Source organism: Gambusia affinis, linkage group LG18, assembly GCF_019740435.1.
Source record: "Gambusia affinis linkage group LG18, SWU_Gaff_1.0, whole genome shotgun sequence".
Taxonomy (NCBI): Eukaryota; Metazoa; Chordata; class Actinopteri; order Cyprinodontiformes; family Poeciliidae; genus Gambusia; species Gambusia affinis.
The window spans coordinates 18314436-18340361 of NC_057885.1; the positions used below are offsets into that span (position 1 = coordinate 18314436).

Consider the following 25926-nt stretch of genomic DNA (forward strand, 5'->3'; position numbering starts at 1 on the left):
ATGTAGCTCCAGTGTTTCCTGCGGTGTGACCACATCTGCACCGTTTCTCTCTTTTTTTATTACTGTTCGTATTACAGAGCAGCTAGCTGCTAGCGGTTAGCTGCTAACTCATGGTCAGACGGCTTGTCCACGGTCCAAAGCTAAACGCTAACGGTTGTTTTTGAGTTTTCAGTGACTTAAATCACCAGCCAATCAATGGCTGCGATCAGCTGTCCATCAAATGGTTTCAGTGCGGTAGCCTGGTCAGCCTTGCTACCATAATCTGAGATCATCTGGGTCGAGCCGCGTCGGTTCTGCTAATGGAAAATGAATCTGGCTGAGACGGACAGAGACCGTACCAGCTGGTGGAAAAGCGCCTTCTTTCACTTCCGATACCGATATCTGGGGATTAGTGTCCGCAAATATCGATTTAAATCATACAGACTAATAAGTCAATGAGATATTAGAAATAATAAATGTTGATTACACTGAAACAATCCAAAAATAGAAAATTGTTAAAGACTTAAATACGATATCCAAAGAAAGTTATGAAAACATCTTGCTATTTAGCAAAGAAAAATAATTTTGGCAATTTTGTGTGTTTTAACTTTAGACAGCGAAGAAAAATATTTTTTATTAGGTGTATAAAAATATCTGGTTTCATCTGTAACATTTTCAAAATTTAGGTTTTTACTCAAACGTTAGGTTGCACTTTATTGATAAGCACTTTGAATTACATTTAAACATTTTCAAGGATTTCAAGCACCTTTACAAACCCTTAAATTACTTTAGCTAAATTTATCTTCTCAGAGGTTACAGACTGAATAAAAATCAGGTCTGACTGATTATCTGGATCACCTCCAGTGTTTCTGTGCTGCTCTCAGCTGCATCACCTCACAGCCTCTCTGCTGTCACCCATAACTACAGCTTTCTGCCAGAGACAGATTACATAACGAGTCTGAGAGCGAAGCAGTCCTCTCCAGCCCCCTCCACAAAACTTAGAGCTCAATCCAGAGCCGAGATCAAGAGAAGAACGTCAGCACATCGGTTAGCATCAGTTAGATGAAATAAAACACTCAACGTGAACAACACAGGCCGGATCAGGCAGATTAGTTGAGGAGTTCTGTGAATGGAAATGATGCGAGTTGGGTTAGATAATGTGTGTTAGCATCAAGAGAATCCGTGTTTCTAATGTAGCGTAAGCAGAGGTTAATGGAGCGGCAGCATCGTTTCTAATGCGGGCACAATTACAGGTTTTCTTTACATGTAGCATCAAATTAACCCTCAGCTGATCCCGTCACAAGCAGACAGCTGTAAAGACCCGACAGGGAAAACGTTTTAATGAAGCTGCTGTTGTGTCTCCATAACGGATTCAGTTTAACATCATCATCATTTTCCTGGATCTAACCGCTTTGGTGAAGCCTTTGTCACAACTAGCAGCAATTAATACCGTGTTGTTGTGGTTTCAGTCTAAATCAGTCTTGAGGCGACATTTTTATGCTGCAACTTAATATCACACTATTGTCTGTAGCCAAATGCAACAAAGCTTTTTAAATTTTAAAAACTTTGAAAATTCTGATTTTCTTCACAGGTTTGCAGCAACAGCTCCATTATTATGATTACAGCAATAGCTCCGAAAATAGTTTCTGATTTAATCAACAACATTAATCTTTTATTCGTTTTTTTTTTTCCCCAGAATGTTTTTCCACCCAATGGCCTTTTTAGAGTCTGTAGTTTAGTAATTGATTAATCATTAACTGGAGCATAAAAAGTTAAAAAAGGCCATTTGGTGGGGAAAAAAATTAATTATCTGAATATGCTGCAATATGTTTATTTTTTCCCTCAATTATTGGATTAATTTTAAGCGTATGAAAGCACCGCTATTTAGCTGTTATTTCATGCATGGAAAGTACTCCTGGCTCAATGTTTCTCTTCACTTCTTTTACTGAGTTTTTCTTTCCTGACTCAGTATTTCAGTGTTAAGCCAATTTATTTTCCTACAGTGTGTTCACAAGAGGAAATCCTTTTGTTTTCCCCAGAAGAAAGTACTCCTGGTCCACTGGTTTGTTTTGTGTGTGGATCGTCTTCTTTTCTTCAAACACTAGCAAGCGGCGGTTAAAATGAAGTATTTCTCCCCCCTGTCGCCACATGCTTGCTTAATGTAAGGTCTTTCTTACATAATTGAATTTGACAGAACTGTGTTTTAATTTATATTAAATTGGTATTCAATATGAATCAGATAATTTTATTGTGCAGAACTAGATCATTTGGATTTATTTGAATCTAATTGGTTTCTTTATTGAATATTATTTAAAGTGAATTGGACCTAAATGTATAATTTAAGTGAGGCTTGTTATAACCAGGTAACTTTCTGACTTTAAAAACTTGCAACTCTTTTATACATCCTGTTTTTTTGCAGCCACACAGCGTTTCCTCCTCCTGGACCCCGTTTAACCTCTCCAACCGTTTACAATTTCTTCAGATGCAGAAAACGCCGCAGGTTTTCGAAAAGCTTCTCGAAGAAACCTTCAGATCAACAGCTTTGATTAAATGAAAATAACACACTTCCTTTTGTGTAAATGAGAGACAAATGAGCAGCTATCAGCTGCTGTGTTGACTGCAAGTGCAAAAATTAACACAAAGAGGAGGCGTTTTGTACATCCTGTGCACTTGGAGTCCCTTTTCACACAGAATATTTTTATTCTGGACACAAGGAATTAAAAATGAAGACAAATGTGCCTCTGTGTGAGGACTGCAGTCAGAGCAGCCGCCCAAAATTTGGGGAATACCACGCTGCTTTACAGGCTACAACCTGTAGCTCTTAACTTTTTCTTTCTACATTTATTGAACGTTTTATCTTACAAAACAAGCAAGTGTAGATTAACATTCAACAAACGACTAAACTAAAATATAGAATTGAAATTTTCTTAATGAATCAGTAACTGACAAAACTAGCAAATCGTTCCAGTTCAGCTCTTAATGATTTTGGTCAAAAATGCTAAACGATTCCTGCTTTAAAATAAAATGCTTGCTATTTTTATGCAATATATGTATGCAGAGCATTTCCAGAAAGAATGACACCGACAGAGTAAGAAATATCTTTTTTTCATTAAGTAACTTTTGACTTTTTGTTGCAAAGTTTGCACTTTACCATAACTTCCATTAACATTTATTTAAAGCATAAAATAAAATGAAACCAATTTATTCCTTTTGTGTAAAAGTTTAAGGATTTTTTATTTTATTTTTTTTTTAAAGTAAATTTTTAAAAGCTAATTTGTTTCATCACCAACTCTTTTCTTACTAATTTTTTAACATTCCCGCTGTTACTGCATATCGGTTTTCTCTGCATTGATGTGGAGTATGTCATTATTACTATTATTGTTATGGATCTATAAAGCTTCATATACATATATATTTGTTTTCAACAACAAAAACTTTATTTTTATGTGAACCCTTACACTCAAATGTTCCCTTTGTGACAATAAAGACTGTTTCTATTGTGACGCTTTTCGGGCTCTAATTAAATTTAGTTTAGTTGGACCAAAGGCACAAAGGCTCTCAGGGTTGAAAGGTCGCTGACCTCTGGTTTAGATTACCCCTGGACTTGCGGCTGTCCATTTATGAGCAGAACACCAGAGAAAAAGAAAAGCAATATAAACTAAACTCCCTTGAAAATCGGTCAGAAAACGAGTTATTTTGGAAGTTTGTGGATGAATGGACATGTTACGAGTTAGAGGGCAGATTATGTTCTGCCTGTTGGTGAGTCGTGGTTCAGTCCAAGTGTCTGAGTGGTACCTTCTCTCCGGCGTTCCCAACCAGGTTCTGAACAGGCCGAGCTCAGGGCTGAAGGACGCATGCAACAGAACGAGACAGAACCACACACAGCCAGAGGGCCACTTTGACATTCGCTCTGCAGGAAGTTTAACTCTGACATTTGAGCCAGCTGCACCCAAAGTGCTCGAGATCTTCCCCGATCCGCGCTGGGAATCACAGGCAGCGGTTTGGGGAAAATTAGAGGAACAATATCAAAGTAGCCCTCAAGGAAAAGCACTGGGAAGCAAGCCGACAGCGGGACGATGCAAGACACAGAAAGCAGGTAGCAAAGTCTGATTGGTGGTTCTTGTAATGGAGGTAGGATTTCCCAGGCAAATTTGTTTGAGATTAAGATGTATTGCAACAATTTTCACACAAATTAGGGGAACAGAATATTTTTTAACCCAAAAAAAAGCCCTCTCTATACAAAAACAGCATGTCAGTATTTAACAAAAATCATTCAGCAAAACCAAAATAAATCAGTTGTAATAACTTCATGACATGATAAAGAGATGATCCATATGTTAATTCAGAGTGCTGAAGAAACATTAAAAAAAACAAGTCATCTATAGTATAAAGATTTCACTGTTTCAATCTGAAAATCTACCAACACTTCTTTTTGTACCTTTTTAAAAAGGTATTTATCAGCAATCACTAATAATATTACACACACACAGATATATATATAAAAAGTGGTTCTTCTAATTAAGCTCTAAGGAAGATCCATTTTATTCTCAATTTCTGAGTAAAATGTGCTGTGATACAGACTGCTACAGGAGATGCCATCAGGATCTACAACAACTCCTTGAAGTACCTTGTTTAATAAGAGCTACAACATGTAATTTACCTCTGAGATTAATGAAGTATTTTGAATTTTCTTCTACTTTGTAGATGTAAAGATGTAATTTGTGTTTAAAAAATGCCCTTATTTTTGAAATATAAGCTAAAATCTGAGTATAAAATTCGCATCTGGACTAAAACCAGCCCTTAAATGTGTGGAGAAACATCTTTTTTCTCCAATCACTATAATAATCAAGGCTTCCTGTTAGAGGCAGAGTGTGGAGAAAAACCTGCTCAGCTTGATCTGAAACGTGTGACTGCTCAGTTATGGTCTGACGAGTAAAAAGTGTGATTTGACAGCGCCTCTTTAGCTGCAGAAAAAAAAAAAGCGAGCCATGTCAACATTCCCACGCTGGCACAGTTTTCTCAACTCGACTGTGTAGTTCCCGGCTGTTGCTAGGGAACCAGCGAGTCTGAGATGGCCAGTTTTAGAAAATGTGGAGATGCTGTAATGGTGGCAAAAAGAACAAAAAAAAAAACAACAAAACAAAACATGTAAAGTCACAACTGCTAACAGGTTGGCTGCTAACTTGTAAAGATGAAGGTAAGAACGGCAGTTTTTCATCTTGTTTGTTCAACAATGAGGCTAATGTTGAATGAAAACATTCTGAAATCATTAGAGAAACATAAAGTCTTCCCCATTTGATTCCATGGCTGAATGTGTGAAGATGCAAGCAGAGCAGCAGGAAGAAGAACTGCTTTGATTGATAAAGTCATTAGTGAGAGGGAATTATTAGGGATGCACCGATCCGCTTTTTCCACTTCCGATACTGATATCTGAGGTGCAGTAATGGACAATACCAATCCCATACAGAAAAACAGCGCTGAATTGACTTAAAATGTTTCTTTAGACAGACATAAATATACTGAATTACAAATTTATTTCATAACTCTGCCCCAGAGTGCACAGCATATTGAAAATGAACATGCAAACATGTAAAAAATAAAGTGCAACAACCTTCTTTTAAAAGGTTCAGAAACTGCAACTAGGGACCATAAATGAAACGTTAAATAAATATTAAACCGTGACGTCACTCAGAGCACACAGCATAGAATTATACTAACTAGATCTGCCCTTATACTGGCACATTGAAATGCCAATCTAATTTTTTTTTCAATAGGGATGCAAATGATTGATTAATGAGTTAATCTAAAGTTGACTGATCTCATCGATCAAGTAATGATTAATTATAAGCAGCCATTTTCTTAAAAACTTGAGTTTTCTCTAGTTTCAAGAGAATCAACTGTCTTTCCGTAACACAAAGGGCTAAAGTTTTTATAATAAGCCAAATTTAGGAAAAAATTTTTTTTTATCATTTTAGATAGCGACTGAATAAATGATTAAACTTATTTCTCAAATATAATGTTTTCTAGGTTTGTTTTTAATCGTTTTTTAGGTTCCCGTTTTTGTTTTTAATTAAGGTGAAACCTAATTAGTTAAAGTGTTTACATTTCAAAACAAAACTGCATAAGGTGCATTTTGTGTCCAAAAATAGAATCTGCCCCACCATCTTTGTTTCCTCTGTCAACTGGCTTCAGTGATGACCAGTGATGCCCTCTACTGGATGGAGGCCAAACTGCAACACTAACAGAAGATCTAAATGGACGTTTTACGTTAATGGACTGGAACAAATTTGAATCTAATGAACAATTAATTGTTTGCATCCCTAACTGGGACCAATACAGATGTTACTATTGTATCGATGCATCTCTAAAAAATTATTAGCAAGGGGGAAAATCACAGATTTGTCCCAGATTGCATCTTCATCTCTCCTCTGTGTTCTCTCCAGGAAGAGTGGTGTGAGGTAGAAAGATGTGTGTTTGTGTGTCTGCGATGCAAAGACTTGCCTGGGCCGAGGTGCGTGCAGGTCAGAGGGGCATGGATGATTGGAGGAGGACAGGGACTTTTGGTGGCGGGGACGTGAGGACGTGGAGGAGAGGACGGCGGCGGCTGAGGCAGTGGAGGCTCGGGAGCCCGGAGTGTTTAGGCTGGCATAGGAGGGGAGGGAAGGAGGAAGAGGAGGAGGAGGAGGAGGAGGAACACCCCGCCCGGTGAAACACAACCAAACACATTCACACACACAGCATGGGGCGTTTGCACACACAGGCGGGCGGGGTTTGTGTGAGGGTGGGTGGGGAAGTGAGGTGGAGTATGGTTAGAGGCAGCATTTATTGTTTAAAAATAAAATAAAATAAAAAATAAAAAAAAGAGGAAAGTGAGAAACAAATGAGTAGGGACAGGAGATGCATGCAACAAACACAGTCGGTCTTCAATTGTTTTCATCTGTGTGGTTCCATAGAAAAGGAGAAACCAAAATCAAACAGGTTTTTTGTGCTTTCATCTTTTCACATAAAGGAAAACACAAAGGACCAACTTCTAGACGATTCAGAGCCGTCGCACCAGAGGAAGGCAATTTATGGAGACAAAGAGAGACAGAAATGTGCAAAGCAATAAAACTCAAAACATTTGGAGACAAAAACATCTCTGTTTTACGGTCTTTGTGCCCACTGTTTAGGCCTGCTGTTCACAAACTGAACAACTCATTTTGCTTTCTAAAAAAATTTTCATACCCCTTGAACCTTGTTCCAATCTTCTCCCATTAACCCAACACAGTGCACAATTATAGGGCGTATCTCAGTAGAAATGACTAAACACAAATGGATCCAATTCGGTTTTAAGTAAACTCAATTTAACTCAAAATTGTCACAAAAATCCACCACTTTGTGTTGAATTACCACATGAAATCAGAAAGAAATGCTTTTTGTTGTTGTAACCAAACAAATGTGAAAAGTTTCAAGGGTGGGCAAAACATTATTGTAATGTTTTGTGGTACTATAGTGATAATGACAAGGAATATGATAAATTACAATGTATATTTCAGGCTTTTTCAGGGCACTGCTTACTTCAAAACGTGTTATTTATATCACCAAGCTGCACAAAGCAACTGGATTTAATCAGATTTTTAAATTTACTGATATTTATTGATGCATTGATCATACTATCAGTGTCGTTATTTCATTTAAAATCAATAATTTAAATATATTATGGCAATAAATGATGCCTCTTTCAAGGGGTCTGAAAACCTTAGCAGAATCACCTGTAAATGAACATAAACTAACATTTACTGATAAATATCTACTGCAAAAGCAACCAGCAGCTAGATTTGCCCAAGTGTTGCATGACTGCACTGTCTAAGCTTTGACTTGGCTGCATTATAGATTTAATCTGCGTTCACGCTCCCGTCATGTCAAGCAGCAGATTAGGGCTGAAACAATTAATCATGATGAATCATTATTGAAACGATCCTCAACTAATTTAGTGATCGAATAATTGTTAGCTGGAGTAGGCCATTTGCTGAAAAAACCCCTCAACATATTAAGAGTAGTAATTCAGTCAAAACTGTGCAAAAAATAAAAATATTTTGCATTTAAGATAAAAACACCTTCGTCTGTAAATATGTTTTAACTCCTCAAGCTGCACTTTTAGCATCATCTGGTTCGGATTTACTAAAGAAATGCTACATTATTGCACTTTAAGCAATCAAATGTTTATTTTCTTAACTAAAAAAGGAATTTAGTTGCTTGTTTGTTTGCATCCTTTAATGCATTTCTAATATTGCATAAAAAGGTGGTTAAATCAAATGAATAATTTTTCTTATCCGATTAATTGATTAATCGTGAGGGAAAAAACAGATTCAGACTCTCGACTTTCTAAACATTTTCTGTTTCCACCTCTTTAACTTCCCTGAACTAAATCTGTGTTAATTAGCAAGCAAAATGCTACTAAGCTCTGCACATGACTGACAGCTCTAACTTTGTGTTAACATGGACACAGAGTGAGTGAGAGAAGGAAAGAAGAAGAACACACACAGTGAGGGTACTGTGTGTGTTCTTGTTTTTTTTTTTTTTCTCAGAGTGGTACCACAGGGAGACGGAGAAAGAGATCGTTCGAGAGAGAGAGAGAGAAAGAGGCACAGTTACTAAAGTCGAACAACAAATGATTATTGCACAGAAAAAAAGAGTGATATCAGTGAGGGGGAAATTCTCTCTTTCCGATATGGATTAGCAAGGCTGGCGAAACAAAGCACTGCTTTCATTTCTGGAGTTTCACACATCAGGACATAATAATAGCTAATTTGTCTTCAAAACTAAAAAGTTCTCAATGAACAGATTAGGTTTATTGAACATGCTAGTGTAAGCCAACATGAGCTTTTTGGCTACAAAAACGCTTCAAAAACAATCAGATATGTATCTGATTAAGTACCACATATAGAAGAGGCACAAATTAGACTTTTTAGGGTAGAAAATATCAGAATATATATAAAAAGTCAGATTTGGGTCCCATTTGCCTGCTGTGTGAACATAGCCATAAAGTCCAGGCTCCAGCTAGCATGTTAAACGGTCAAACTTGTGAACAGCACTTTCTCAGATGAACAATTAGGAAAAATTTGTTCAGCTAGTAGAAAAATATGGACTATTGGATAGTTGTGTATAGTTGCCAAGAAATTGACAATATCTAAGCTGTTTCTCCTAAATGGAGTTTAATTTAGTTTCAAACACATTAAATCTTGATTCATATTCTGAAAGTAAGAAAGCTGTTGTGTGTTTTTATACAGGTTAGACTTAAATACCTTCAACACTTGGTTGAGACCAGATCATTTTACTAGGTCCTGATATGAAGGAAAAATGTTAGAATTGACAGTGGGAGTACTTTTACTGTGACCATGTTTAAAGCTGCTTAAGCCTATAAACACAGACCACACAAATTAAGGAGAGGGTTAATGTTCCACTAGTGCTGCTAATCTCAAAAAGAGAGTGAGGGTATGTAGAAATAGGACGAAAGATTAATATTAAGACAAGGAGGACTAAAGGAAGCCAAAAGAAAGGAGTCAGAGAAAAGTAAGACTCGGAGTCCAGAGGGATAAGCGCTCAGACAAAGATAAAAGATGACCAAATTAAGAACATTAGAAAAGTTGAGACAGAGAAAGATGAGAGAGAGACAGTGGGAGAAGTAAAACAAGTAAAAATAATAACAAAAAAAAAGAAGCCCAAACTTCAAAAGCATTAATGATGATCAAAAAAATGCAACTTCAAAAACAAAGCAGATGATAACCACTATGTTAGCAGAAACTAGCAGAGCTAATAGACCCACATGACTTTAAAAACAAAGCAAGGAGCTCTGAAATGAGCCCTTCATTACCAGACAGCGCTGAATCAGAAGACAAAAATCTGTGAAAAATGTTTGGATACATCAGTGCCTGAGCACAGCTTCAGCTGAATTTCTGCTACTGTAGATAAAGCGCTGCTGGCACCGAAAGGGGTCATTTGAGAACGACAACATGAACAGTAATAAAGCAGTTATGAACCATGAACACCGTCGCAGTTGGGATTATGTTTTGGCTTAATGTTTAAAGCTCATGAGAAAGCACACAAAGCGTATGGCTAGTTAAGCATGAGCTGCATGTGAGGACATGAATGAGTTGGGAAATGCTCATTTTAATGACGATCTGGGCAAATATTTGCTTTCGATTATCAATTTGCAGTTCCAGTGTAGACAAAAGACGTTTTTATTTTTTTGTCCAAACTGGAAAAGTCTGAAGCAACTGAGAAGAAAGAGTTTGAAGCATGAGCTAAATTTAGAAAGAGTAAAATGAGAGGGAGTATCCCAATCCCAGAGGAAGAACATGGGAAGCCGGTTTTATAGCCTAATATTATAGACTTGTGATTCCTTTTACCGTCCAGTTCCCTCGAACTCCCCGTTCTGACTGCCGGGCCTCCATGTCAGCAACGTGGGGGAAATCTGTAATCTACTGGAGGTCTGTCCTAAATTCCCAGGAGGGCCTGATTCTGGAGTCCAGGAGGGCTAACCCCTCCCTGCGCCAGCTGGCAGCACTCTGCAGAGCACCAGCCAAGGTCAGGGGATCAGTCAGTGACGTGGCTGAGGGGCGGCTTCATTCACAAACTGGTGTGAGCGCGCTCCTGCTCGGTGTGCAGCGGCGGGGGAAACGGCACCGGATGCCTTTTGATTGCTGTATGCGGGTGTTTGTACCGTGGTCTGCTAGAAACCTCGTTCTTTTGCGAGCGTGGGGTGTGTTTGTGTACCTGTCCTTGCCGTTCTGAATGCCAGTGCCAAGCGTGGCTCTCTCAGCCAGCGGAGAGTTCCGACTGCGGCTGGTACCGGTGGAGAGGATGCTATTCTGCAGACGGACAGATGACAGAAATGTTAAAACCAGAGTGACTGCTCGCCTTTCATGTCCAAATCTTATCATTTCCATGTTGGAATACAATTCACTGAAACACACTGGAGGTTATGGACTGTGGTAATGGCAGCTTAATGACTGATACAGAGAAATAACAGCATTTCTACACCGGACACAATGCTTAAGTAAGCAGCTGAGAGGCTATTTTACGGCCGAACGGTAAGGCTGAAAAACGTGACGGTATCAGAGTTTCATATCAGTCAGTATCAATAATTATTTATTAGGTTTTTGTTTAAAATATATGAAATACTGCCAAACTGGTTGCGTGACCTTTGAGTTTTCACTCCACGTTGCAGAATGAAAAATAAGAAAATTTTCTAATTTTCAAAAAAGTAAATTGTTTTCTATTTTTAAGCAGTTACGACACACGGTGGTGAAACCTGAAACTGCTGCTGAGCAAAGTTACCAAACTGGTTGTTGCTAGGTAACCAAAGGACAAGTGAGTTGTTGCTAGGTAACCAAAGGGTGGGCAAGTTGGTTGATTCCATCAACCTTGCTTAGCTAGTTGAGAGAGGATGAAGAGCTAAATGTTTCGTCTGCCTACATGGTTGGATATTCTACTGGATTGATATTGATCACGGGTCGATTGCGATATACACCGTTATTGATTTACATTGGAAAGAACCATTGCCGCTAAAAACTCTATCCTCTCTTCATGGAAAGTATGCATGGCCCTGTACTTTAGTTTCTCTTACTTTATCTAATGTGTTTGCTTTCCTTTCCCATAGTAAGTTTTTTGTTTTAGACAGAGCTGCTAAGGAGCCATTGCTGCCAGTAACATTTTGTCCTCTCTCTTTCTGAATACATTGCTCCTGGCTCATACCAGGCTCAGTGTTTTGTTCCAACGCTGCAGTTACTCATTATTTTAGCAATCATTTATTCTATTGATTTATCGGATAAATAAAATTGGCACTTTCTGCTGATTTTTTATTTAACAATTTAAGCTAACCTTTTACAGTACAAAAACATGGAAATAAATAATTGAAATTTTTCAAGAAAAAAACATTTTATTGCCCAAAATGCTTTAGAATTTGCGGGAAGGTAAAACAAAATCTGAATGTGAAAAGTACAGCCCATTTTATTTGACTTATCAATACAGTTTAAGGTTGATATGCTGAATATTTTTTTTCAAACAGTTGGATGCAAAAGGTGCTTATTAGGAGGTTTTAATTTTTATTTTTACAGAATTTTAACTAAAATTGCCACTTGAGGAGTTCTTAGTAGAACATATTTACAAATAAGGGTTTTCATCTTAAATGCAAAATGTTTGTACTATTGTAAGCGTTTTTTGAGTTTGTGTAGTCAGTTAATGATTATTTTATTACTAAATTAGCTGACAATCGTTTCAATAAGCGATTCATCATAATTAATTGTTTCAGCCCTACTTTGTTCTTAAGCTGTTTTAATCCCTGGCCATTGACAGAACCATAGAAAGTATTCCTGACTCAATGCTTCTGTGTTTTTTCCTTTATCTGGGTCTTATACTGGTGTATGAATCTGTTTATTTTTCTTTTGAAAATAAATTAATCCTCTACAGTTTCCAAAAAGTGGACTGTATTCAGATTTAGATTTGAATCATATGACTGGATTTTATTCAAATGAATTTGGAAAAAAACGAAAAAGGGAAAGGATTTTAATCGGACACATTAAATGTTCTGAATCCTTTTACTCTGTAAACATTTTCCCCCAAACAGTTTTTCACATTTTGTTTTAACGCAGTAGAATGGATGTCTTGAGGTAGAAACATTGAAGCAATATTAAAGAAACAACAAATAATCAGAAAACATCTCTATTCTGGTATTGCTGTTTAAGTAAAACACATAAATAAATGGATGTAGCTAATTTATTTTCGTCATTTCATTAGAGCACGGCGTTTGGCAGCTCTTACAGTGGAAGGCGTGGCGCTCTTTTTACGATCCGATGAGACCTGAGGGCTGGCCCCCACCTTGGTGGTGGAGCTGCCTGACGAACCTTTCCTCCCAGAATCCTCTGCTGTAGAGCGGTTGTCGGACTGACCTCCCCTCTTCGAGTAGGAGGAGCCTATGAGAAGTCAGAGTCGGCGTCAGACGCAACATCAGTTTAAAAGACCTGCAGCTCATTTGTCTAGGATCAAACTCAAATGTTTTCCACAACACGACTAAATGCATCTACAAAATAAGAGCTTCACTCATAAAACTGGACAGAATAAAAATCAAAGAGACTCACAAAGATGAGCTAATTTGTTTTTCAAACAACCAGATAGCTAAACCTGCTAATTTCCTGGTAGTAATGTCACAATTCACATTTCTCCCCTTCACACATCGGCTTTAATGAACTCTGATAAAAACCAGCCTCACTCTGGTCAGTGGTTCTGCGATTCTGAGGTTTCGGGTTGGACGACACGCTGCGCTGTACCTGTGAAGACGGAACGAAGGAACAAATTAGCCAAGTACAATGTAACAGTGAGATAATACTGTCGAACTATTGTCCTGCTGTTGTTGTTTTTTAACCAAACCGAAGTTCCTGTGGGATGTCACAGGTGCAGGAAATGATTTGATAATGCAAAAAGTTAGTAAAGAAAAACAGAAAAAAGTTTTAAATATAATAAAATGTGTATAACCAGGCCTGTCAAGAACAATTTTGCTGGACCTTAAATTGTCCCAGAAATTTTAAATATCCAAAATAAATACACAAAAATATCAAACCACTAAATAAAATGGATTATAAATGTCAACAAAACAGAGTTGCGCTTCAAAACATATTGATAAAAACACTTGGACATGGAGAACAAGCAAAGAAAATAATGCAAACTAACTACTTTGTTCTGTGTGTCAAATGTTTGCAGCATTTCACTAATACTAAAGATTAAGCTAATTACAAAAAAGAACAAGAAAATGGAAATTATCGAGGTTTACTGCTGGAGCCACTGAATTTGTTTACATTTTTATAGAAAGAGCCCCAGTCCACAGCCTCCATGTCCTTTAACGCCCATATATTCAGAAATGACAAATTTAGAGGTAAAAATAAAACGATAGTGGCATTAATATGTGTATTTGTACCTTGTGAGGTGGAGAAGGGGCATTTATGTTGCTTAGATCACTTCCTGGCCTTGGTTTGAGGGGTAATTCATCCAGCTTAGGAGAAGGAAAAACATCATCAGGCACTGAGACACAAACACAAAAAGGACTATTGGTGCTTTTATGTTTTTATGTAAATACTGAAAGGAGTTACAAAGTCACTCTACTACAAAACAAAACAGAGAATGGAGGGTGGGTGTGTGAGCATGAGAAGAGGTCAGTACCTCAGAGTTCCTATAGTCCAGAAGCAGGAACGTTGCCATCACTTCATTGTACTTCTGGTTCAACAGAGAATCCTGGATCTCTTCTTGGGAATATCCCATCCGCAACATTTTCTCTGTGCACAACAACACAGATCATTCACGATTAAAACTTTGTGCTCCTTGTGTAACCATAACCCTGTATGTGAAAGGGGAGAGAGCACTTAATGAAGAATAGATGTACCTGTTCTCCTGGGGTCTTTGTAATCTGGCAGAGGTTCAATGTAGGGTTTGAGTTCGTCCTCTTCGTAGCCCACATTCATCCATCGGTCCCTCATTATCTGCTGCTGGGATAAGAAAAACAAACATACAGGATGACAAGGTTTCCTAAATGGGATAAAATAAACTGCTGCATCCTAAGTGCACAATGGAGCGTTACCTCAGATCCTTCCTCCCAGTATCTGATAGATTTCATAACCATTCCTGCTCCCAAAAAACTACGTGTTTAAATCCCTGTTATTTGCAGTTTCACTCATCTTAACATTATTGTTAATTCCACACCTCTGCAAAATCTTTAGTTTTATATATTACATACAATCTGTTGTTTTTTTATGCAAAATACACAAACATTATGTAAGTTTTTTAATTATGCTGCTCAGTTTCACTTTCATCAGATCGGAGTACACCATTTCCTGATTATGTTTAAGTTATAATCTTCTCCTTAATGTACAGCACATTTCGTAATTTGGCTCGTTTTTGTTTGTTTTTATATACAGCGTTCTTACATTTTTCCCCACAGTAAAATTCAGGCACTTTCAAGGATTTTTAGGGTAAGTCTCAAACATTTTCTGCTCCGCACTTTGGAGATAAAAAGTTTCAAGACAAATTTCTGTGTTTTGAAAATTGTCTCACACACACCCTGTGCAGATACTAGTCAGAACTAAACAAAGAAATTCCTCAATTTTAACCATGTTTACCGTATTAAATATCAGATAAACATGATTAATTAAACCAATTACACACCGATCAATAAGTCATTGAGCCATTAGGAATGATAAATATTCATTACACTGAAATAACCCAAACAAAGTGTGCTAACATAAATGACCTTCCTGCTCAAATAAATGCTTCCATACAGCATAAAAAGAACATTATGAAAAAAAATCTCTTGCTAATTTGTCTAGCATTTAGCAAATAGAAATAATTTCGGTGATTCTAACTAATCTAAAAGAAAAACTAGTTGATTAACTACAGACTGATTTTTTTAATTTTATTTTATTGTGTGCATGGAAATATGTAAAATAACATTTTTCACATTTAGTGTTTTAATCAAGCATTAGGTTGCACTTAATTACAAAACTGTGCAGTTTGAATATCAATCACTAGAGCCAGACTAGAGCCAGAAAAAAATTACCTTTCAAACCTTGAAAGCACCTAATTGAAATTCAAGCACCCGTAAAAACCCTTTATACATTCTTAATACTTCCTTTTTTTATCTTTGTATGAACCTAAATGCTGCTGTTATAACAAAAAAGCTTTAAAATGCAATCAGAATAATTTCCCCAGCTTCATTAGTATCATTTTGTTCTCAAAACAAAAGTCCCGCTGTTTTCCAGTTAGTAGCAGCAAAAAAGTGACATAAAACTGAACCTAGCATGTGTTCACTATGCCTTTCAAAATCACTTTACACTTTAGTAACAAAGTCACATGCAGCTGATGAAACAATCTAGGTTTACCACATCACAGTGTTTGTGCAACAAACGCTGGTTGTATGCAGTGTTTAATAATAATTCAGCTTTATGTAACATGATTAATAGTCATGATTAGTGGGATTTCCTGTTTACTGCTGTAGTAGCTGCGTGTTTTGTGCTTTTAAATTAGTGTATGTCTGCATACCTCGAGGCTGCCTCTTTTGGAAGGGTTTAGGATCAGGAACTTCTTCAGCAAGTTCTCACAGTCGGTGGACATGTAGAAAGGAATCCTGTATTTACCACGCAGCACACGCTCTCTCAACTCCTGCACAGCAACAAGAGCATCAAAAGTTAAGGGTTAATTCAACATATTTAGTCCATTTTTAACCTGGCAATCAGGTCTGTTCAGATGGGTCTTAAAAGTTGTGTTTACTTGAAAAGAAACAAGGGAATTTGTCCAGGTAGAATACAAAAAAAATCACTTCAAAAACAGGTTTGTTTGTTTTTTTAAATGTACTCCTTAAGTATTTGGACAGTTACTTGGTTTTTGTTCTTTCATACAAAAATGAAAAATAACCAGAAGCTGTTAACAGTAAAAATTTTCTTGCTTTTAGGTACAATATGAAAAGACCCAAGAAAGTAAAATTAGAAAGATTCAAAATAATTTTTTTTAGTTGTTAAATGTGCAGCAATATCTAGAATCCACACAAACCTCGATTGTGGCTCTTCGAACCCACATGTGGTCAACAGTAGGAAGTGAAACTCAAGGTCACCGTTATGTCACGTTTATGAGACACAAAGTCATGGATTACAAATCAAAAATTTATACAAATTAATGATTAAAAGAGTAAAGTAAAATATTAAAATGTCATCAACTTGTATTTTTAAATATAACCAACATTAAGTGTCGTTTTGGTCTTTTTCCTGTTTTGTTTGTGGTTGTTTTTCTTTTTCTTATTTTTGTTCAACAAAATGCTACTGGGTAAAAATATCATCAATTACTATTTCTGTGTTAATAGGATTTAATGAACTTTTCTGAAAATGAAAATTTTTCACATTAAAATAGAAAAATTAAAAGTGTCTAAATTATTCAGAGTCAAATTTTTTATTTTTTTAGTCTCAAGTGTAAATATCTTACACTTGAAATAAGACAAAAGTTACTTAACAGAAACTTTTCAGTAAGATATAGGAGTTTATTTTAAGGTCACTCATTCATTAAAATTGCTGAAAAAAAGTTCATTGGCAGATTATTTCACTTATAAAATTGGAAAATTGTCTTGTAAGTGAAATAATGCACCAATAGAACGAGACCTTTTTCTTCAATGTCTTATTTCAGTTGCACAATTGACTTGACAGTTTGTTTGCACTAGAAACTAGACAAATAGTTGGTAATATTTTGTGTTTTGCAGCGTGTGACTGCAATGAAGGCTAAATTTAAAAAATGTGTCCGGGCCTTTGTCCAGTTTGCTCCACATCTCCTCATTTTGAATTTAGTGGGTCAAACGGAGCAGAAACTAGCCTGATAAATCCAGCAACCGTCCACCGAACGCAGACGTCTGATTGTGTAACGCGCAGAAAACACAAAAACAAAACGTCTTCCCGTCCCAACCTTGAGGTTTTGTCCGTCGAAGGGCAGTGAGCCGCTGACCAGCGTGTAGAGGATGACCCCCAGGCTCCAGACGTCCACTTCGGGCCCGTCGTACTTCTTGCCCTGGAAGAGCTCTGGAGCGGCGTAGGGCGGGGAGCCACAGAAAGTGTCCAGCTTGTTCCCCAACGTAAATTCATTACTGAAGCCAAAATCTGCTATCTTGATGTTCATATCTGCGTCCAGCAGCAGGTTTTCTGCCTGCAGTCAGAGAGGCGTGGGAACAGAGGAGGAGGAGACAGATGGACCAAAAAGTGAGGCACAGAAGAGGGTTCGTTTGTCCAAAAAGTGCATCAAGCTAGAAATTAAGCTGATTATTTTTGCTCTGCTTCATCAAAATGATTTATTTAGACTAAATCTTTCATTCCTCTTCTTCCATGCAAACTGTGACAGCAGAGAGTCTTACTGTATTGCAAATGAATTTAAAAACTATAATAGCATTTGTTAAAGACTGAAAATAATAATAATAATAAAGTTGGATCAAACACGTGCTTTCAAAGTGATGGTCTGAGGCAAAGTGAGCTGCCAGTGCTTATACCTTTATGTGTGCCTTTTTATCTTTAAGCCTGAAGTGTACCACCGAGTAAGGAGGCTGGGTTGCCTAGCAACAGGTGTGCTCTCCTTTTCACTTGCTCTGAATGCTCGGCAGCTTCTGTGCGTTTCTGGGTGAATGAGCATTAACTACAAAACGGACATCGTCTCAGAGCTCTGATCCCAAAATGAATGAGAGCAATTTCTGCTCTTTTTAACGGCGCCCGGTGGGATTCTGGTGGGAAAACCCGTCAATCCCCCTGAGGTTTCACATTATCACAACAAAACTGTGACACAAAAACATTTCTAACTTGATGCAATTACTTTGAGAGCAACATAATTAAGACTTTATTTCTGCTGACTTGTTTTTTTAATGCTAATAAATATGGATGTGTGTCAAGAGACCAACTGAGTTATAAAACTAAAACAAAAAAAGTTTAAATATTAGGTCAAATATTGAGAAATATAAAGTCAGAATGAGCTAAAGCAGCTTCTTTCAACAGATGATCTAAAAAGGAATATTTAAACATTGATGGAGTATTTTAAAAAAGTTAGCAAAAGGTGACAAACATGCTGTTTTATTTGACTGTAGATTTACCTAAAAATTTCTAGTTTTACAAAATTTCAACATAAGATTATTGAGAAATTATCATTTATATATAAAAGTAGAACAGCTGAAATGTCTAAGGCTGATGATTTGTGTATTTGCATCATTTCTGGTGTTGTATTTTAAAAAAACCTGCTGTGTCATTTGTTTTTATCCGATTCATTATCAGAAAGATCAATAACTAAAATAATTGTTAGTTTAATCTTAAATACAGTTCAGAACAAGAAGAAAAATATTACATAATGAACATTCTCAACTTTAAATATATATTAACATTTTCTGCATTCTTTGTTTTGTTTCTTTTAATGATTACAAAATTCAGAAAACTTGTAAATGCTTCATACCCTTTTAGTTTTATAAAACTAAACATTCTTGAAAAGCAAAACATTGAGTTCTGTCTCAGTGTGGGATGGAAAGGGGGGTTTCTTTGAGGTTATTGTGGCAGTAATCACGATAATGTCTACACGTCTGCCTTCTGGCACAATAAGAGGATTTAAAAAGCGCCATAATATGATGAACTGAAATGACCCTGAGGATCGGATCGGCGTGTGCAAAGCTGCGGCGGCGGTTTTGCCCCCAAATTCTGTGAATCAAACAAAAATAACCCAAACAATTTTCCTAAAACGGAGAAAACGTGGCGATCAAAAAGAAAGACATGGATGGGAACACGGAGAGGTTACATCATCTTCGTTCTTAAACTCAGAGCCACTTGTTGGAAGGAGGCAGCGCTTAATCCAAAATTAAAATCATATGAAGATTAATGTGTTCAGAGAGATGGGGAGGCTTCTTTTCACACACAAAAAAAATCGCTCATTCACGTGTGTGCGTGTGTGTGTGTGTGTGTGTGTGTGTGTCTGCGTGTGTCTGTATGTGTGTGTGTGCTCACCTTGAGGTCTCTGTGAACTATACATTTCTGATGACAATACTGCACTGCTGACACAATCTGGAGAGACAAAGTGGGTGAAAGGGAGAGAGAGGACAACAAGGCGTTCAGGGTGAAAGAGTTGCATAATTAAGTAAACGGCAGAATGCTTCATTAGGAATTAATCAGGAAGCATTTATGAGGCACAAGAATAGACTCGAGGTCTGCCACAGAAATGTCGCTGAAAAAGAAGAAGCTTAAATTCATACAACGCCATTTCCTGGACAGTGTCTTGCAGAAGTATTCATACCTCTAGAACTAGGGCGATACATCGAATTTATCAATTCATCCAATTTTGTTTTTGGAGATTTAATTTTAGGAAAATCTGATTTTTCTTTTCCACCAATGAACTCCTTGTGTTTCTATAGTTCAGAGCGATGTCAGCGCGCCCAAAGCGAACATTTTATTTGACAAACTTGTTTTTTAGCTTCTAAATATTTCAATTCATGTCAACTCACAGAAAAAATGATTGAAATAAAATAAAGTTTTTGAAAATATTTTCTGCCACGTGGAGTTTCTTAAGAAAAGAAAACGAGAGCAAAAGCACCCAAAATAAAATTAATCAGGAAATCCAATTTGGTAAAGAAAAATGAAAAAAAAAAAGTCTATTTTGAACCCATGAAACAGGAAACAAGAAAAAAGGAGAGAAAATGCATGAGGTGGGACAGAAAATGAGTTGGAAAAAGAAAAGAGGATGAGTCACCTTTTAAAAAGAGGGGATACAGAATACAGAAGTCTGGAAATACATATATTTTCTTTTTCTATATCCAGACTTGAAAAACTGTGAATTCAAATCCCAGACTTTTCCAGATTAAGGAATAACCCTGATTTGTGACAACAAAAATAAAAAAACTGGGACATGGAATGAAGATGATAAAGTATTTTTCATTTTTTACAAACTAAACAACTGACATGTGTGGTGTGAACTTGCATCCCTTCCCTTTTTAATTCCAAGCCCCTAAACAAAATCCAAAATATCACATTGCCATTCAAAGCTTTTAATATTATGTTATTAATGTGACGTTTGTTGATTAAATGTGAAAGAATTTGAGAATGAATACTTTGCAAGGTACTGCAGTTTCCTTTAAATAAAAACTAAGTTACAAAACGTTTCAGAAACGAGGGTCTTCACCTGTCTGAATTTGGCACGTGCTTCTTTTTCCTTCATCCTGCCGTGGGCCACCAGATAATCAAAGACCTCTCCTGAGAGAAACAAAATAGCAAAAAGATTTAGTGCTTCAACCAAAAGCTGTATAGTTGAAATGTCTTGTTCTTTTTTAGACTTATTTTTCAGTGGGTAAAAGACAAAACCCTTAATCCCAGCACTGATTCAGAGGAGGGAACAGCCCAAAACATTAATTACTTTCTGTTAGATAGCTGGTTATGTAACAGGCAGAGATCCAAGCTGCTGGGTCAATAATTTCACAGAGACGTGTTCTTACCTCCGCTGGCGTACTCCATTACCAGGTACAAAGTCTTCTCTGTCTCTATCACCTCAAAAAGCTTGACTGGAGGCAGGAAAAAGAAAAAAACATTTTTTTTTTTAAATGGAGGAAGAGAGAGAAGATAAACAACAAAAAAAGTACAGGATGTAGACTCTCTCTCAAGTAGATGTCATGACCTTGAAAGATCAATCAGGTGTGGCTATTTCTCAGCGATTGACAACAGAACGGACCGTGGTGCTTCAGAATGACTCACCTATGTTGGGATGGTTCAGCATCTTCATGATTCTCACCTCCCGGAAGAGCTGCGACAAACACAAACAAACAAGTCGTCAATCAGCGCATCGCAAGACACAGAGCGACGGCGCAGGACCGTTGGGTCCGCTTGTTTTCTACACACCGAGTCACTTAAATCTACGGTTCAAACTAATTTTATTTTAATTATCATCCAGGCACAAACCTCCAAGGTTCTCAGACTATTTAACAGTACAAAAGATGAAAGTTAAAAATTGATGGAGAGATAATTGGGCAGTGGATAAAGGCGAAAACATATTTCTTTTTAATCCAAATCCAAATGTGGATGATTCTTGATTAATTCCAGAGTTTTCCAGGCTTTCCAGGATCTCTATAATGGAAATATTTGCAGGAGAGAAAAAGAAAGCAAACATCTAGTTCCTGTTTATAAACATAGGGTAGAATAAGAGACGCTCAAGATTCAAGTTACACTGCTTGTATTATCTGCTCTAAACACGTCAATGAAACCCAGGAATGTTTGACTTGAATATATTAACTTACAATCAGGAAAAATTAAATAAAAATGTACCTAAAATGACTATTTTTCTTAGAACAAACAAATGATATTTTCTGTAGTCCATTCAGTTTCTGTGAACCTGTACAAAAAAAATAAAAATAAAAAATTTATAGGCTTTTAATGACATAAAATAAAAAGCCTTAAGATTTACGTTACATCCAGAACATCTGCTGCTCATCCAGATGTAGTAGGTACCAATCTCTTCAGGCCTTCTTGGCGTTTTGAGCTGATCACAAGTTGTTGGCTACCACTTATCCACCCAGTTTTTAAGAACTGACTAGTTCCCAATGTGGTAAAAGATCTGAGACTTTCCCCGACCACAGGTCTAAGATTTAAATGTTACAATCCTTGAAGGTAACTAATGCAATATCAAGGCCATCTGCCCTCTTTTATAGTAATCAGTCTGCTAATTAGAGTGATAGGATAATATCTGGTGTTCTCTTTTATGATACAACTGCACTGTAATTAAGCTGGGTGATAATTATGTGCCAAGGCATGAATAAAAGTGAAATTGTGTTGTATAAGACATCCTTTGAAGTCAATAAAGCTCTTCCCTTTGTTAACCTGCATTTAGTCATCAAGCACACTAAAAAAAGTGAACAGATGATCCAAATTAAATATATTAATTGGTCACAAGTAACTGAATTAAGGTTATCCAAGTTTATTAAGTTGTTAATTTAAAAAATTAACTTGGACTCAATTCAGTTACTTCTGACCAATTTCAGCAAATTTAACTGGAACAACATTCTCTTTTTCCAGTGCATAACACTCTAAAAACAAATGATCAACTCCAAAACAAAGTCTGTGAGACATTTCTTAAATGATGCCTTGAAAATGTATAAAGACATCGACAACATTTTTGCTTTTTGGCACATTCCACCAGAAGCTTCCTATATACACCATGAAACATGGTAGTGGCAGTATCATGATAAGGGGTTGCTTTTCTCTAAATGCAGATGAATGAACATGTTACTTGAGACCTGGGCGGAGGTGACCTTTTATGCCTCCTAGAACAGGTTAACACTTGCATATAATAATGGCTGAAAACAAATGTTTAGATATACAGTCAAGCATATTTGAAAAGCAGAAGTGGAACCTCCTGCACAATAAAAAAAAAATGCAGTGCAGCAGGTGGTTTCTGGATGGCAAGTCAACAACAAACCACTTGTCTTTTCCAGCAGCCATTGTATATACAACGGTAAACCCAGCCGACTAAACGTGCTGGAGCTCAGCTTGGGTTGCTAGGTAACGGTACAGTGCACATCTATTGTGACTCATCAGGGTTTTTTGTTTTTTTTAGAAACGGCTCACTTTCCAGAACAAAAACAATTAACCTAGTTTTTTTTTTTTTATTGCTCAGACTGTTCTTAGAAACAGTTAAGACCAAAATGAACGTATAAAAGTGTACAAAATGTGAATTTTGATCTGGAGGTCCCCTTTAAAATTCAAGGAGTGTGAATAGTTTTAATGTTATTTTGTAGAGTGAGTGAGGTACACTGATCCAGCTGAAGAAACACATGAAAGAAACAGCTTAGATGACGTTCTGTTCAAATTAAAGGTGTTTACTAAAGTAAGAGATTAAAATATCCAAATAAAAACATCTGCTTTAACAGAATATATATACATATATATTTAATTTTATGCCACAAGCCACAAAACCCCCCCACTATTGCCTCTTTTATTTCTCCGATTAGGAGACGACATTCAATCTAGTTCATCAACTAGGGACTTAACTGCATCTGCAGCAGCCATGTGACTTACTGTAAATGATTTACTTCATCTCCACCACTGTGCTGCCTCTACATTTTGTGCCTGGTGTCTGTATTTGGATACAAGTGTCTTTTTTATGGCCTGCGTCGGTGGATGGAGACGTTAGAGGAGCGCATGATGTGTGTGTGTGTGTCTGCGCGCGAGGCTGGGCCGTGTCTGTTTAAGTGGACAGACCCCACCCTGCCACGATCAAAGGAAGTAATTGCAGCTTGTTTCCCGTAATTAAAACTCTCTCTGAAAACTGGACCACTTCAGACAAGTCGAGCAGAGAGGGAGAAAGGAGGACATGTGGGGCAGGAAGAGTGACTTCTGAGAAAAAAGGGAAAAGAGGGAGTGTGCTTTAAAGATTTTCCCTGTCTGTCCGTGTGTGTGTTTGTGTGTGTGTGTGTGTGTGTTTTGGGGAGTTTAGGAGACCCACCTTTTGCAAACTGGAGGAATTGAGCTGCGTCTTATCTATGATCTTTACAGCCACCTGGAAGCAAAACAAAACGTGTGAGCTGATCATTGCGCCTTTCTTTCCATTTATTACACTGTTGATTCTCACTTAGAAATCCCATTCTGTGACAGCAGAGCACACACAAATAGACTCACACTGTTATCTTTTCAGACACATATCGCTGGAACGATACAGTCCTGCAGCATGAGCACACAACCACAGCACAACATGGTTGCATAATAAGACAAAACAGTGTGAAACACACACACTTGAGGAGATGAAGGATGGTTTTGGCTCTAACCAATAATCAGGTCTACAGTTTATAATCCACCAAAGGAGACAAAGATGAAAAAGGAATGAAATGGGAGGAGAAAACTGAACAAAATTGAGAAATGGGAGGGATTTCAAATGAGAGCTGAACAAGAACAAAAGAGGCGAGCACAAAGGCAGGGCAACAAAGAATCAGCTCTTCAGAAGGAAACAGAACAGGGAGGTCTACTTCTGCCTGATATTTCTGTCAACTAGCGTCTTTCTTTCAGTCCTCTTTCTGGTTGTGCCTGTCTGACTCCCTTGTTTTCTTTGTGTGCCAGCAGGTCACGTGGAGTGTTATCAGGGTGTCAGGCACAAGGCTGTCACATATTGACAGAGCCCGCCCACTGCACTCTTTCTCACATAGGAAAGAAAGGGAAAAAAAACCTAACAGCTGACTCAACTGGGCATTGGACTGGAGTCCAACACGGGCTCAGACTTTACCTCTTAAAGGGACAGACCGCCACCTTACATCACAGCTGTGGTTCAGAGGAAAACAGAAACATTCGGGCTTTTCTGTTCAGCCTCAAAACGCTGATACAATCTGCAGCAGCCGATGCACAAAAAGCTGTGCAAAGCTTTAGATCAGATCAAACTTGCTCTGTACCAAGTCTGAGAGCCTGTCGGTATCCTTAGCAACCAGAAATCCAGTCCAACTCCAAGGACTCAGCCAAACATCAACCACCAAGTCCTACTTTAACCATAGCATCAAATAAAACTTAGCCTTGTAGGATTTATTTTTTTTTTGCTTTATTTTACAATGTTTGCGGAGATAAGACATCAAATTGTCAGCTTTAGATTTGTTAATGTCCTTTATATCACAAAAAGACAAAGGAATTTGGTTTTAAAGAAGATTTCCAAAACAAAAGTTTGTTTTGGACCCATGTACAAATTTGGATTGATATCAATATCTGATATTCCTATTGCTGTTATGGTTCATAACCAATTTTTAGAGATTTTTCTGCACTTTCAACACTTTGACATAACTTTATGCCTTACATCCGTTATTCACAATAAAGCAGGAGATTCCAAATGCTACCTTTGATTGACAATAATTTCTGTGGCGGCACTCATGTTTATAAGCAATGACTCCTAAAACATGAAACTGAAAATGTTATTTCCTCTTTGACTCTAAAATAATGCAGACAAGTCATACCTGAAATGGATTATTCATCAATGATAATTAATATTTTTTCCTTAACAACACAGATTGTGGTTTAAAATCCATTCAAGCCAATCTAATCATAAAACCAGATGATCTGAATGAAGCGATTTGCAGGAGTGTGTTTATGCTCACCTCTTTTGAAGTGAGGACGTGTCGTGCCAGTTTGACCTTGGCGAAGTTGCCTTTGCCGATGGTTTTCAATAACCGGTAGTTGCCGATGTGCGGCTGTTCGTCTGACGTGGCCGTGGACACCGAGTTCGGACATCGCGACATGCTGTATCGACCAGTTGAAGACTTCTGCTCCTGCAGAAACAGATGAGGAAGTCAGGCGGTGTGACGGGATGTGAATATAAACAAACATGCAGACAAAAACTCCAAATTTAATTCTTTTTCATTGAAGGCTTAGTTTAAGTAATCCTGAATATGGAAAATAAAAGTCTGGTATAGGA

At 37.3% G+C, this 25926-nt stretch overlaps 1 protein-coding gene across 13 annotated transcripts in view; it reads right to left on the reverse strand.

Moving 5' to 3' along the window:
- The window catches only part of mark2b (MAP/microtubule affinity-regulating kinase 2b), a 61781-nt gene that overhangs the window by 13069 nt on the left and 22786 nt on the right, over window positions 1-25926 (reverse strand). For 8 of the 13 annotated variants that reach the window (XM_044096796.1, XM_044096802.1, XM_044096800.1 and 5 more), the window contains 15 exons: window positions 25610-25780; window positions 23986-24039; window positions 21243-21291; window positions 20987-21052; window positions 20677-20747; window positions 19509-19565; window positions 17449-17685; window positions 16045-16164; window positions 14393-14495; window positions 14173-14285; window positions 13931-14005; window positions 13229-13286; window positions 12781-12932; window positions 10735-10829; window positions 6481-6621 (listed from right to left, as the gene is read on the reverse strand). In XM_044096796.1, the coding sequence (XP_043952731.1) occupies window positions 6481-6621; window positions 10735-10829; window positions 12781-12932; window positions 13229-13286; window positions 13931-14005; window positions 14173-14285; window positions 14393-14495; window positions 16045-16164; window positions 17449-17685; window positions 19509-19565; window positions 20677-20747; window positions 20987-21052; window positions 21243-21291; window positions 23986-24039; window positions 25610-25780 (1562 nt within the window). The remainder of the gene's footprint in view (window positions 1-6480; window positions 6622-10734; window positions 10830-12780; window positions 12933-13228; window positions 13287-13930; window positions 14006-14172; window positions 14286-14392; window positions 14496-16044; window positions 16165-17448; window positions 17686-19508; window positions 19566-20676; window positions 20748-20986; window positions 21053-21242; window positions 21292-23985; window positions 24040-25609; window positions 25781-25926) is intronic. The other 5 variants (XM_044096805.1, XM_044096807.1, XM_044096804.1 and 2 more) reach the window with 3 other exon arrangements.